General features: G+C 36.9%; 1 protein-coding gene across 3 annotated transcripts in view; it reads right to left on the reverse strand.

Moving 5' to 3' along the window:
* LOC108271544 (cadherin-22) overlaps positions 1-16,248 on the reverse strand; it is a 273,022-nt gene that overhangs the window by 16,254 nt on the left and 240,520 nt on the right. For all 3 annotated transcript variants that reach the window (XM_017479185.3, XM_017479184.3, XM_053683580.1), the window contains one exon: positions 3,793-3,910. In XM_017479185.3, coding sequence (XP_017334674.1) covers positions 3,793-3,910 — 118 coding nt within the window. The remainder of the gene's footprint in view (positions 1-3,792; positions 3,911-16,248) is intronic.

Here is a 16,248-nt window from a genome sequence, read left to right on the forward strand (position 1 = left end):
CACACAGGTTTTCTATGGGTTTCAATTCAGGGGTCTGGGATGGTCATGGCAGGACCTTGATTTTGTGGTCAGTAAACCATTTTTGTGTTGATTTTGATGTATGTTTTGGATCATTGTCATGCTGGAAGATCCAACCATGACTCATTTTAAGCTTTATGGTAGAGGCAGTAAGATTTTCATTTAATATCTGTTGATATTTGATAGAGTCCATGATGCTACGTATCCTAAAAAAATGTCCAGGCCCTCTGGCAGAAAAGCAGCCACAAAACATTAAAGAGCCACCAACATATTTAACTGTGGGCATGAGATACTTTTCCATGTGGCTACCTCTCTGTGTGTGCCAAAACCACCTCTGGTGTTTATTACCAAAATGCTCTATTTTGGTTCCATCTGACAATAGAACCTGATCCCATTTGAAGTACCAGTAGTGTCTGGCAAACTGAAGACAGGTGAGTTTGTTTCTGGATCAGACTAGAGGCTTTTTCCTTGAAACGCTTCCAAACAACTTGTGATGATGTACAGTGTGGTGACTTCAAATTGTAGTTTTGGAGACTTTCTGACCCCAAAACCCACCTAACTTCTACAATTCTTAGCTGTGATCCTTGGAGATTATATAGACAATACAGACACACATCCAATTCCAGGTTGATTCATAACATTTCCAGTTGACCGGAACTTCTTAATTATTGCCCTGATGGTGGAAATGGGCATTTCCAATGCTTGTGCTATTTTCTTATAGCCACTTCCAATTTTGTGAAGCTCAACAACCTTTTGTCACACATCACAGCTATATTCCTTGGTCTAACCAGTTGTTAGGAATGACTAAGGGAATTTGGCCTATGTGTTACCTCATATTTATAACCCTGTGAAACAAGAAATCATGGTTGAACAATTTCCTGTTCCGTGTCACCCAGGTGTAACAAATGATCAAAAGGTTAAACAATAAAGACATTTTTTTACAGCCTTCTTTGCTCATATTTACCAAGGGTGCCAATATTATTGGAGGGCACTGTATGTGCCATTTGTCAAAATCAAAAGTACCAACTTTGCATTCTTTAGCCAGTTTGCATATTTCATGATACCACGTGGATAATCTTCAAGCCTCATTGATCAATTATATTTGTCACTAATGATTTATCCCTGGTTGCAGTGAATTGTGTGTGTGTGTATAGAACATGGCATCATTACATACATTAAGATGGTCCCGGTGTCCACTAGAATTGACATTCATAAAAGGGCTAATATTTTTAAACACAAACAATTTAACTGCTTTCAGAACAAAATTAATTATTCCTGACACTTTAATAAACAAGAATATATGTGATAATGATAGTAAAAAAAACAAACAAAACAACAACAATAAAAAATACAATATTTTAATTATCTTTCTTCTTTCTATAAAATGTGCTTGTTCCTATGCCGGACATTTTGGATGCAATGTAAGAAGTTGATCCTAGCCTATAACACTAGAATCACTAGAAAGCCCAGGATGTCCTTTGTATAATACAGCAGGAATTGCTAGAATAGCTCAAAAAAGTCAAAGGACATGCATGAAAACAAAATGTGCAAAAGAGAGGACACAAGTCAATAGGTGGTCTCAGGAGGCTATACCTAAACCTGGTATATAACATAAAATGCAGTGTTATTTTTCTATTATAGTTATGTAATACTGTAAGTACTGTACTGTATGTTGAATTTTATCTGGATTTGAGCTAGACAAATAGCACTTCTTTTCCTGTACACATGAATACACATGTAAACATGTAACTTGCACTATTAAATATACAAAATTATGAATTTTAGCTGACCTATGTGTCTAGGAGTGAAGATAAATAACCGAGAAAGTTCGATCAAACAAACTCTGAGACATTCACAGTACAGGAGTGTATATGTATGGCAGTGATAAACTGCAAATCCCAGTGAAAAACTATAGGCCCATTTCAGCCAACAGACCTGAATACAGACACCTGAGCCATCCATCATAGATACCATATATCGTACCATCTCTATGACGCATGATAAATGATAAATTTATCAATTCTTCCCTATTACTATATGTATTTGGAGTGGAGTTACATTGTACTTGGACTGCTCTACTAAATCTTTCAAAAAGATTCTTGTTCTTATAAAAGTATATAATAATAATAATAATAATAATAACAACAACAACAACAACAACAAGCTGGTTACTCTGTGCCGACTAACCTAGACTGGGCCGTAACAACAACAACAACAACAACAACAATAATAATAATAATAATAATAATAATAATAATAATAATAATAATAATTTCTCAAATCCTTAAGAAAAATAAAATATTTGCAATGAAAGTCTATGAAATTATATGATTTACATGAAGAAAAACCTAACTAGTGAAGTGCACAGCTCTGAGAAGCAGAACAAATCTGCTTTAGATTCCTCACCATTAAGCACTATATGTGATTATGCTGGAGCACTAAATGACTGAAAAAATGTGTTTGGCTGCATGAATTACATGCAGGCTCCTACTTATTTGTGCATCCATTCATCTTCAGTAACCACATTATCCTTAGTTACAGGTTGACAGCATTTCATAGCAGTATAAAGTAACTGTCTTTGTGTTTTTTTTCTCTCTACTAAGAATAACTAAGATTGTACTGGATTGTCTACAGCTAAATGAAATTGTACCCTTAGCATTGAATTTTATAACTGAAAATGGAATTGGTTTTAAAACCAGGTATGTTGAATGTCACTGTTTACAGGCGTACACACAAACACCAATAATTCCATTTATTTTGTTTAGCCTCCTCAATCAAAATTTCAATATGTGCCTAAAGTAATTTTCAAAGAAACTGGACATTGTCATTCAAACCACACAGCCAAACAGTAATATTATGTTGTGGAAGAGATCCGTGATTGCAATAGTTTCATCCACTTCTAGGCCTTTTTCAAGCATATTTGTCCTCATGTGTCAGAACACAAGGAGATGAAATGCAATGAGAAGCCATCACAGAAATGGAAAAGTGACAGATCTAATGTGACAGGTTGACAAATGTGTGTCCATGGAATCAAATATATAGTGGGGGGCAAAAGAGTGGATAGAAACGTGTCATTATGAAAGACACAGGGGAAAAGTGACAGAGAGAGCAAAAGAGAGATGACAGAGAGGGCAGATATGTAAGTGCAGTCTTGGTGAAGGTCTGTGACTGTTGTTCAGTACAGTGTATACACAGTGCAGGTAAAATTGCTCATTTATTCTTTTCTGTCTGCTAGAACTCATATGATCGTATGCATAATAAATGTGCATAAATCACTGAAGAAGAAAAGTTCTTGCATGTGTGTGTGTTTGTGTGTGTTGCATCTGCTCATGTCATTCTTCTCCTGGATAGCCTCTGGAGCTCAGATGACATTTCCCATGCTCTCCCGGGTTGACATTTTCATTGTGTCAGATGAGTATCAATCTTGGTTTTGCCATGTGTCACATTCACTCGGACATCTGTAAAACTCTTGACGCTAACGTTTGAGCTACATTTGGGAGCTGTGCGTGTGTGTGTGTGTGTGTGTGTGTGTGTGCAAAAAATAATCTCATTTTAGCTGCACAATTACACAAATAATGGGATACTTAGACTACTGTGCTGTTATAACAATTACGCCATGATTTTAAAGGGAAGAAAAATAATAACAGCCCTAATGAATACATGGGGAGCAAGCATAATAATCACCCTTCCATAATGTCCAGCAGAATATACTAAACAATTCATACTTGGCTACATTTCTTTGTTTTAAGGATAACGACCGATCATAATTCTCACCTTTAATGTCCAACAATGTGAAATGCTGGTTGCTAGAGGCCTCAGGAGCAAGTGTGAAATGGAAGCGATGGCCTGATTGAGGTTCATCTCGGTCCACAACACTAATGGTGTGAATGAGCTGGAAGAGAATAAAAGAACAAAAAATAGGGTAAATGAAAAGTCAAAAGGCTACATGAAAAAAAGAAAAATCGTCTGTCAATTTCTTCTCATAACACGACTTGGTCATGATAGTAATTTGCACATTGACTCTCTATTACCGCCACCATGCTGAGCTCTTGCACTATTTAATGAATCACATTTTAACTTTAAAGCAGGGATGGTGAGCGTGAAAGTGGCTTATACAGAAGAGAAAGCGGGAGCGCGTGCAATGGATGTTTTCTTAAATCAGCTCCAGTTATTAAATTAGCAGATTCTGTAAAGTAACAGATTGATGTGCTTAAAAGAATGAAAAGAGAGAAAAGATCGAGATGAATGGATAGAGAGGGTGGAAAAGGACAAGAATAAGCAAGCACTACAGACAATCAAGTGAAATTCCCATGGTTGCTTATTGCTCTTTTCTCATTACACGCTTCTCAAAAGACTCATGCAGTATTTATGTCACTCTTCAGGGAAATCCAAATTGGAAATTAAACAGAACTGAAATACTTCCCCCAGCAAATCTTCCCCTTTTTTTCAATCTCAGCCACCCCTTAAGTACGAACAAAGTCAGAGAGGGACACTCATATAATAAGACAAATAAAGGGAAGAGAACTTGCAGAGAATAATGAAACACAGTGGCATGCACATTTATACATACATACTGGCGAAGTGACTCCAAGGACAAAATGCTTCTCAGGGAGTGTTTCTGCTTAAAGGAAACGCTGTACAACCAAAATTTATTCCTTATAGTGACACTCTTCAAAGAGATTAAAGGAAGAGATCGAGAAAGTGGCAGGCAGTTTTGGGTGTTAGGCCATTATCCTGGGGGACTTGGCTGTGTCCACAGCATCTGATTAGAAGCTCCAGCTGGTATGTCCGAGACAAGTATGTCCCAGACAACCCAAGAAAATATATATGACAGAGAAATAAAGTATTGAACACGCTAACTGAAATTTATTTAAAACTTAGTGGAGAAGCCTTTGTTTGTAATGACAGTTTCAAGACGCTTCCTGTATCAAGAAATAAATCGGCCACAGGATTCAGGTTTGATTTGGGCCCATTCTTCTAAGCATACTGTCTTTAAATCTTGTTCAATTGGATTCAAGTCAGATGATTGACTGGGCCATTCTAACACCTTGATTTTTTTTTTCTCTGAAACCAACCGAGAGTTTCCTTTTCCATATGCTTTGGATTGTTGTCCTGCTGGAAGGTTCACCCACGTCTCATCTTCATCATCTTGGTGGATGGCAGCAGATTCTTCTCAAGAGTCTCCTGGTAAAGGGCTCCATTAATCGTTCCTACAATTATATGAAGTCTGCCAGTACCATGCAATGAAAAACAGCCCCACACCATGATGCTTCCACCTCCAAACTTCACTGTTGGTATAATGTTTTAATGGTAATGTGCAATGTCATTTCTTCTCCAAACATGGTGTGTAGTATGACAACTGATAAGTTACATTTTGTTCTCGTCTGAACAGACTACACTCTCCCAATATTTCATAGCCTTGTCCAAATGAGTTGTAGCAAACTTTAAATGAGCTTTAACATGTCTTTTCTTTAGTAATGGAGTCTTAGGGTGAGCGTGAGCAGTGGAGTGCATTGCCTATTGTTTTCTCTGTGACGATGGCACCTGCATACATACACACACACATACATATATACATATATATATATATATATATATACATATATATATATATATATATATATATATATATATATATATATATATATCAGGGTTGCCTATATTGGGGTATACTGGTACTATGGTAGTATTGTGATACTAAAGCTTCAAAATACCACCGATGCCACTCTATTTTTTAAAAGGTAGTATCATCAATACGGTAGTACCATAAGTAATGTTGCATGTACGGCAGTTAATACTATTTTCACTAAAACGACACATCCCACTGCTTTTGCAGAATACATAAAAGGTTAGTGACACTTTGTTTAACCTAAATTCTTTACCTTAATCTTTAAAGATTTCCTGTTTGCTACCAAGCAAGCTAAAGTTACACTAACCACTGTGTGTAAATACTAAAATTAGCCGTGTTTGCTAGTAAGCAAGCTAATGTTATGCTAACCACAGTGTCTATATTAGTCATGTTTGAGTGAGTTCATTTCAGTTATATATTCCTAATGATGTGTTCATTCTTTGTACTCTGAGGACAATTTCCATTTGAATGATTTCATTGCTCTAGGGAACAATAGATGAAATACAGTATGTGGCACATTGAATTAGTTGCTTGCCAATTGTATGATTGTTCTCGACTTTTTCCAATAACCAGTTATTCATTCTCATTAATAAAATATTGAGAGAAAAATCTGGTTTGTCTGTTTTCTATTATATCTATGTATTTCTATAAATTTGGTTATTTTTGTAGATTTTAACGATGAATTAACACAATATTGCATGGTATCATGATACTTCAGCGGGTAAAGTATCGCATGATATGTTTATGGTATCGTGACAACTCCAACATTTATACCTTATCAAGCCAGTACAAAAAAATTTTTAGATTTCCAAACATTAGTTTTCCAGCACAAAATTACAAAAAAATGTTTGCATGTCAGACAAAAAAAAAAAAAAAAAAAAAAAAAAACATAATGAAGGCTGCTGGGTTTTGCATGAAAAAATAAGAAGCAAGTGCAACAGTCGAAGTCTCAGGAAGACTGTGGCTGGTTCTGCAATATACTCAGTAAAACTTAATAGTTAAATTCCTTATACAACTGCACAAATTGTACCTGTGACTACTATTTTTTTTTTAAACCAAAGTTTTAATTTATTACAGTTTACTGCTTTTTATAGTATTTTATTTTCTAATGTAATGAAACATTTATTTAATAAATTTTTGAAGGCATCTTTCCTCTTCAGCATTTCTTTGCATGTGCCCAAGAATTTCTAGACAGTACTACATATACGATTCTTATTTCTGTCTTATTTGGTCCAGCTCAAGCTTCAGAAAATAAATGAAGTTTTGTGTCACAGCTTTTGTAATGAATTTCCTTGTATTAAGAATCTTCTGTCTTAATACCTATACTAGTCAAGTCAAAGCATTTTTCACTTAGAAATTTCAAAGCATTGCTGAAGTGCAAACAAACATGCCGCACTAAATGAAATTCCATTAGATCTATTCACAGCGACCTTTCAGTGGAATGTGGTTGAGTCTCTTAAACTTTAGGTGAGAGTGGTCTGAAAATTAAGACTGGTTGATAAAACGGTATCGGTACTTATCGTACCTTTATCTGTAATGATAGAAAAAATGTTCGGTATAATGCTCTATAAAATGTAAACAGACATGAAGTTTCCCTCAAGTGTGCAAAATCCCTGGATCATAAAAACAGCCTATCATATGCCTTGATAAAGGAGTATGCTACGAGAGACAAGCAAATAGCCAATAGGAAGTTGCGTATCTGAGGGGATCAGTTGCATCATCACTATGTGACATCAGAACACACGAACACATGTGAAAATGAGTTCAAAGCCTGTCGAGGAGATGATGTAAAAAAGGACGTCAGCTCACCAGTGTGGTAGGTTTTTTTGTTTCTTTTTGTCTGACCAAGATCAGAACACCGTTGTGTGTGAGCTTTGCAAAAAAAAAAAGCCCTCCAAGTAGAGAAACACAAGCTGCGAGAGACTTGTCGTGTGCATGCGCAGTGCTCTGCACATTTACAGTGCATGTGACTCTGAACAGCGGGGAAGGAAGAAATGTGACATTTTGCAGCTTTTTGTGCCAAAGATGCTACATGTGATGCTGCTGCTGTTTTCCGTGACTGTTTTTCTTGGCTGTTTTGCTTAACTGTTTTGCTTATGGGCATATTGCTTGGCGATTTTGCTTATGGGCATTTTGCTGGGCTGGTTCACTTACGGGCTTTGCTTTGGCCGTGTTGCTTAGCGGCATGCTTGGGCTGTCTGTTTACGAGCCGAGCCTCCACTGTGTTGCATATCAGCTTTACTTTGTTGCTTATGTAAATTTGTTTGTTTTTCTTTATGCTTCATGCTGTCTATTTTTCTTTTATTCTGTTATTTTTTGTTGTTACAGTTTTAGTTTGTTGCTATTTTTTTATGATTTTGGTTTTGAATGTATTTTTGGCTGATGTTTTGCAACCACATGTTGAGAGGCTAATTGTTAAATGATTGCGTTTCCCAGCCTGAAACCTGTTCTTCCAGGATCGTTTTCCCACACCATCACCTTACTATTGATGGGGTGTATGCTGTTGCTATGTCCTATAGTCTCCATACTATAATGGCTATACTTTTCATTTCATTTATTGTTAACAATAATTCTGGTTCTGCTTAGGTGCTGTTTAACTGCCTCCATTGCATGTGGTGGTGGCAGTGAGCCTGAGTGTTATAGTCTCCACAACACAGTGTCTGTAATATTTTTGTTCTTCTTTCTTTGCTTATTGTTTAGTGTTTTTGTGTAATTCTGGGTTTATTGGTGTTTTCTTTCTCTCCAGGAGCCAGTGAGTCTTGGTGTGGGCCAGGGGATTCTTATTGTGCTTCATGGGAGGGCGAATTTATATTTATATGATAAGTTTTAATGATACTTAAGTGTTAAAAAAATGCAACTTTTGTATTGATACTCATATTTCACTCTCATGTTCTTTGCCTTCAATTGGTAAGACTTATTTGTGTGCCTTTATTTGGGAGTATTTCCCTGATTCTCCCCCAGGGTGGCGTAGTCGGATTTACTATACTTTGATTAACATTTCCTTCCATTTGGGAATGCCACACGAGGCTAGGCTAACTATACTAATAGGCTGAGCACAAATCAGAGCACCAGAAGTCACATTCTGTGCTATAATGTGATGTTGATCTCTCTTAAAGTTTGCCTTGATTGTTCTATGTTTACACTTTTACATTGCACACATTTTCTAATATTCAAGAGTTTCTGTAACACTTATTTATTTAATCTTCATATAAGATATAATGGAAGATATTTGTTTAAGTTCTATTTTGTTTTTGACTGTTAAAACTAAAATTATTTGTTGTTTGCCTTAATAAAGTGGGTAAATAATAAATACAGTGGTTAAACTCAAACACTTTTTTTACTGGTCTGATTTACTGATTAAAATTGCTCAATAATTATCGATACTGAATGATATGAAACATTATATCGTGATAAATTTTTTAGCTGTACCGCCCAGCCACAATGGAAATTATTTGATAGAAGCATACATACAAATACGTCTAACAGTAATGAAAACTATTGTACAAATGTAGATAAAACAAACAACTTCCACAAAAGAACACTTTGGGGCCAGCTAGAATCACCAACAATTATATCTATGTTATTAAACAACATTGGTGCTTCTTTGAGAAAGTGAGGCCTCCCACCCAAAATGCAGTTTAATTGCCACTCAATATTTTTTGAAAATTCCACAACTTTCATCTTTTTTTTAAACCCTGGTTTAGCAACCCCGAAAGCTGTAATCATGGCAGTGCAGCAAGCGTGACAAGCTTTTACTTCTGTAGTAGGACTCAGCCAAGTGTTATTTTGCATGAGAGCATTGCTGAGCCAGTGACTGCAAGAATGTCATATTTTACAACACAATTTAGTTTTGTTCTAAAACTGAAAAGACCTTGTATTATGTAAACTGAGCTTGATGTAATCAAAGGAAGAGGCTGAACAGACTTCTGGCCACAGTCACCAAGACACTTTAAAATTAAACATAGCAGTTTCCTTGCATGATGTGCTTGGTGTCTATGATCACCTGGATACAGTGTAGATATTTTCACCTCACTTAATTCCTACCTAATTAATTGTTTATGTAATTTGGGTCCAAATTCTGCCATTTTCAGGTGCTGTTACAGTACTATACAATATATAGTAGTAATAATGTATTTTTTTATTTTATTTTCAAAAGATCTGTCCGCTACTACTACTACTACTACTACTACTACTAATAATAATAATAATAAATGATGATGATGATCTATCTATCCAATTTCTGTACCGCCTACCATACACAGGGTCATGGGGAGCCTATCCCAGGGGAATTGGGGTATAAGGCGGGGGGCACACTGGACAGGGTGCCATCCCAACCCAAGGTACAATTGCTCACACACTTTCACACACTATGGACAATGTGGAAATGACAGTCAGCCTACAATGCATGTTCTTGAACTTGGAGAGGAAATCAGAGTACTGGAGGAAACCCCCAAAGCACAGGGAGAACATGCAAACTGCACACGCAGGGCAGGGGCGGGGATTGCCCTAGAGGTGCGAGGCAAATATGCTAACTACTAAGAGACCATGCCCCCCCCCCCCAAAAAAAATAAAAATAAAATATAAATAAATAATACTGGGCACCGGAGGTGGTGCAAAAGGCAATAATGCCATAGCATAGTGGACGGGAACCTATGGCGCTCAGATTCAAGCAACTACCTAGCTAGTTTTTGGAGAAAGAATTCAGGGGACCATAAAAAATTTCAAATTGATTAGACTGAAACATATGCTTTAATTGAAAGCTCTGGTGCTCTGCTGTGTCTAATTTTCACAGAACATATTGACTCATTTGAAAAATCAATTGTTAAGAGACATTTTGCTTTTGCAGCAAAGCAGCCGGTGGGCGAAAGCCAAAGGAAGGTGCGGAGCACCAACAGAACCTGCAAGCCGGACAGCAGCAGCTGCAAGCGAGGATAGGGGCAACTGGAAGCCTGAATGCTACAAGAGAGAGGGAAAATAGCACAGATACAACTTCTGCAGATTTTTTTTTCTCTTGCGCTAGATGAGTCTACACACACACACACACACACACACACACACATAGACAAAAGAGGTTTTATGCTGCTCAGGTGGAAACTCTGTAATTGGAAACACCACCTCAAAGAGAAAGGCCCAATAGATAATATGTGATAATGTAACAAATAATATGTGTCTGAGGTACAGAGTTTGTGTTTGCATGTGAGTGAGAGACAGAGAGAGAGAGAGAGAGAGTGAGAGAGAGAGAAACGAAAAGAGTGTGTAGGAGTGTATTGACTAACAACTATTGCTCCCTCAAGCTTGATCCACTAATTAAATTTTTATCTAATGCTCCCCTTATGACCTCTGGACTAGGCCTGGATTGGTGGAAAGAGAGAGAGATTTCCAAAAAACCTAGCACATTCTCCAGAGTACTGCAGTCTGTTTAGAGAGATTGCTTTCTTCTCTGAGGGGAAAGAGCAGTCTCTTGAGCCAAAGAGCCAAATTAGAAGAAAAACGAGCACTGTCTGTCCATGCCTTGCAGCCAAAGTAAACTGTTAGATCAATAGAGTCCTCATTAGTATTTGCACTTACGTGTGTATATATGGTTCTGTATCATAATCCTTGTGTATTTCTCTGTTCTAATTCATGCATCTGTCATCATGTTAAGCTGTTTGTCTGTTGACACACTCCTGCATATGTGTGCACAGGTATGTGTATGTTTTTTTTTCCCGTAACATTATTCATCTGCCTGGAAAACTCCCATGGGAGGACAGAGTCCTTGTGATATGTCAGTGAGGTCTGTTCAGTGCTGTTTGATGTCTTGTGCAGAGTTGACAGCCCTCTCTTCCCTGGGCCATTCTTAGTATTTGCCTTTCCTGCACACACACAGTACTATATGATATCTGTCTCTTTTCATCAGATCAGGCTCTTGTGCCCAAATACCACAGGGTTACCAGTGAAACATGGCATGCTGGAAAGCCTGCTCCATGTGTCAGTCTTAATGTAGGCAAGGCCAGGAGACAATGCCAGATTAGGAGAGAGGTCAAGAGTTGGAAGAAATCTGATCTGAATCAGAGGGAGAAGAAAAGAAAGAAAAGGGGGGGGGAGGGCATATTCTAGGTCTCAGTGTGTCCTTTCCATTCTAGAGGACATGAGGACATGGTGGGAGTTACAAGGGATGATTAGAGGCCACATCCATGATTTGGCTATGTGGAAATGCCTTTAACGTGGTATGTGCTCTCTCTAGAAAGGTCAGTGGGCATAAAGGTATCAATAATGTTACTTTCCCTCTCACACTACTGTTAAAAGTGCTGTACTTTTTCTCTACATTTCTGTTTTATCCTTACCACCATCCAAATTTCTTCCTTTCCTCCTCCTCCCAAACTCTTTCATTCATTCTGTGACATTGACTTCTATCTTCTATCTTGGTGTGATATAATGAGTAAATGTTTGATGTGTTTTGGCACAAGCTCACTCTTAATTGGACTAAACATTTAATTAGAGATGTGGGTGCATTCAAACCATGGCTGCTGTGAGTCACTCTAGAATGAAGGCAAAGAGAGAAAAAAGACCTCAGGCTTAGCTTTGTCATTCAGTACCTTAATGTGGGTGCTTATTGCATCTACTGTGAGATGCACCTGTGGCATTAATAAATGAATCAAAGGTAAATCAAGCTTTCAGAACAGAGATGTTACCTACTAATGAAGATCAAAGCGGTTTATATATATATATATATATATATATATATATATATATATATATATATATATATATATATATAAATGGCATTACATGCAGAAAACTATAAATGCCATTACATGCAGAAAAGCTGATATAGTAAAACTGACACAAACACAAATCACTGTAGTGCTTCAGTACATGTTTGATCAATTTTATCCTCAGTAGGTGCCCTGGAACCTTGCGTGCTCATATTATACAGATAAACTTGGCTGCTTGCATAAAATTACAACACAAGGCACAAGTAGCTTCTAAATGAAGGAACTAAATTACAATATTTAGTGTAAACATTAACCACTTCAAGGGAACATGCTCAACAAGTGCATAGGAACCTGATCACACTGTATTTTGTGTGTGTGTGTCTGTGTGTGTGTGTGTATATATATGTTTAGGTTCTTTCAAGTGGGCATTAGTCTAGCAGATTAAACTGGGTTGCTGTGTGAAATATATTTGTCTTGGCTGCACTCCAGCGAATATCATGGATTCTTATATCTTATGACATGCAATGTTTACAAAACACACCATAGGCTGTGGTAATTTAGTGACTGATAATGACAGAAGCATTCAAATTACCTAATTGTGAAATCTGACCATATTTTGTGCATTTGGATCCGGTTTGTTAGTTTTGAGTTGGAGATTACAGGAACTACAGGAGACTACAAAAATCAGTCTCCAGGATGAGGATCAGTGGCCACTGCATTAGGCTGTGCAAGTTTTGAAAGGATTCTACACCACAGCATTATCGAATGCTCGATTTGTTTGGCCAGAAAATGTTGATTCATTTTCTAAAGCAGCACGAATCTGACAGTAGTTTCACCTGCAAGGTTTATATTAATCCACTTGTTCTAAATTTATTATTAATCATTAATGCACTTGTTAAAATGTCATGCTTGTATGATGCCTGGTCGACATAAATATGTGTAAATAAAGTTTTCTGTGAGGAGAAATTTATTTAGTTTTTTTTTTAGAAGGACTCTCCAGTGTTGTGACAGTCAGAAATGTTGTTCAAAGGTTATTTCTTAAAGTTTTCTGACATGTCAGGATGGAGTGCGTTATGGCTTCTCATGGAGATGATAATCTGCATGTTTTTTTTTTGTTGTTTTTTCTTTTTGTCTTACTGGGTAAATATGAAGTTTGGTTAGAATTTGGATAGGCTTGAGCCAGATTCAGAGTTTCTCTTAATACACATGAAATCCAGCCAGACAGCATATACTGTAAACTCTCTTTACCCACCTTTTCCCCCCTCTCTTTGCAGAAGTAGATGGGGCACTACATCCCTCTGCCAAAGCTGCTTTTAAGCTGTCACATGAGACCTTTTCTTTACTCCGTCCCTTTTTTTACTTTCTCTTTCCTTCTCTGAATTAGTCTCTCTACTTTAAAAACAAATATGCTGTGTTGTCATCCTTTAAATTGGATCAAACTCTGTACAGTTAGCAACTAAAGCTAATTTGATTTCACTTTTGTGTCACCAGAAACCTGAACCGAAGATCTGCTGTGCATGAGAGTACCGAGAGCAAGGATGGCAAATGAATAATTGGACCTGTTGTATATGTTATGAAATTATATAGTGAGTAAGCAACTTTACAAAATACACACTCATGTACAGAGTATACACTAGGATTTGTACTTTCTTATATTTGATTTCTTGTCCGGGAGGAAAAACAGAAAAAAATACAGGATTTCCTTTTTTCTTGTTTTTTTTTTTTTTTTTTGTATAGCAACCTTAAGTTTTAGAAAGACATAAAGCATTGGGAATAATAATAATAATAAGTATTAATATTATTACTGTATAATAAAATGGTAAATGGTGCACTTATATAGAACTTTTATCCAAAGCGCTTTACACTGTGTCTCATTCACCCATTCACACACACACACTCCAATGGTAGCAGAGCTGCTGCCAATTGAACCGCCAACCCTACGATTAGTGGACAACTCGCTCTACCACCTGAGCCACAGCCGCCCCAATAACTAATAACTGTTTAATTTTTATAATTAATTAAGCCTAGTTCAAAAGCTACCTAAATCTCCCATTTACTAATTACTAATTTTTTGGCAACCTGTCCAAAATATAATGCACTAATACAACAGACTGGGTGGAAAGTGGCACACAACCAAAGGAAGATAGAATAAATCACTTTAAACTGTATATTTGTGTTTATTTTATTTCCTCATGTTGGTTTACTATTAATTACGCTCATCAATGAACATTTTATTTAGCTCTGTTTATGTTTCCCCAATTTAAATAGTGCTCATTAAATATGCACAAGTGTTCATGCACTTAGACTATTTATTAGATTTGTTCTTTATAACATTAGCGAGTTGATTTCAAATAAAGTATATCCGTATTAGCTAGCTACGTTAGTTGGCTTGGATGGTGAAAATGACCAATGCAATGACCGACAATGACTGAGCATCAGAAAAAAAAACACAGTGGGCACTAGCTTTTATTTTCACTCACCTAGCATTATCTGTAGACATTTTTTCTTGCCTAGCCTACCTTGTTACTGCTGTGTGCTGCTAGCAATGAGCGCCTCAAGCTTTATATTTAATTTTTTTTTATTAATTGTAAATAATGTTTCATTAGTTACATGTTACTTGTAGTGTAGGAAGATGCTGTAGCATTCCCACTTGATATTTTCACCAAGCGAAGTTTGCAATCTGTTTTGCTTTGATCATTAATCGTGAAATACATGCAGATTGCGGTTATTTTCGGTGTTGTCTGGTCTTTTCTCTCTTCCACAGCCAATTTACTATACAAATAGAGACCTGTGGGGAAGGACAAAATGCTACAATTCATAATAATATGCTACAGGTTATCATCAAGCAACTCCAATAGCCTTAGTACTGAGGATGCAAAAGAAGGCACAAAAAGTGAGCCACGCTTTAATGAGCACAATTTATTATGTTAAATCTTTCTAGGGTCACACTTTAGCCTTTAGGTTTGAAAAAGAGGGGTTGCATCTGTAATTTGTCATTTTAAGTATACTTAAAAACAGCAGGGGTTACATCTGTATGGAGAACAAAGCAAAATCACAACATTAATTTAGCATACAGCACCTTAGAATTTTATGTACTTTCTTCATACTTATGCGACTGTATCACATCATTATACAAATAATATTAATTTCACCCTCATCATAAATCATTATTATATTTATTATTATATATGCAGAGACAGTGCAAAACATGGAAGAGTTGACTGAAAGTAGAGGGTAACACTGTTTGGTGAATCGCAACTGACACGAACCAATCAGTGCATACCATTGTTGTAGTCAAGAACATCTTAGTTAAGGCCAAAACAAGACCAACACCCATAGCAATCGACACCAAGACAAGTTTAAATGCTTACAGGCTAAGACTAAGACAAGACCATGAATAAGAAGTTTCTTGGTTTCACTGGAAAACTCTGAGATTTTGAAATCCAGAATGTATGATAGATCAAGATATCAGCATTGCGACTTCTGGCTGAGCATGTAAGTGAGAAGGCACGAGTGGAGTGAGCTTCCGAGCATTTTATCTTTTAATTGTGCTTTTCAGGCAACCTGACTCTTTTCTAAGGCATTTGGTGCGTTCATTTTCAATTACTCGGTCTACGACTATAACCAGAAAGGAATTATGACTTCTGAAAGACTATGGAAACCTAAATCTTCACCGAGCATGACGAGTCATTGCGACAAGCTACCGCTGGATTTGGAAAATCTCCGCAACACTTTAATAGCAGAGCTACAGTAACATCTACCATTGCAACACAGGTAAAAGCATCTATTGACTCCGTTCTGGCCCCAGTTGTTGCGTTGTTTGAGATTTTTAAATCGGGTATTGAATCACAAGGACGGCATATTGACGAGCTTGACCAGCACCTAAACGATTACAGTGACCGCATT

Source organism: Ictalurus punctatus, chromosome 11 (genome assembly GCF_001660625.3).
Source record: "Ictalurus punctatus breed USDA103 chromosome 11, Coco_2.0, whole genome shotgun sequence".
Lineage (NCBI taxonomy): Eukaryota > Metazoa > Chordata > Actinopteri > Siluriformes > Ictaluridae > Ictalurus > Ictalurus punctatus.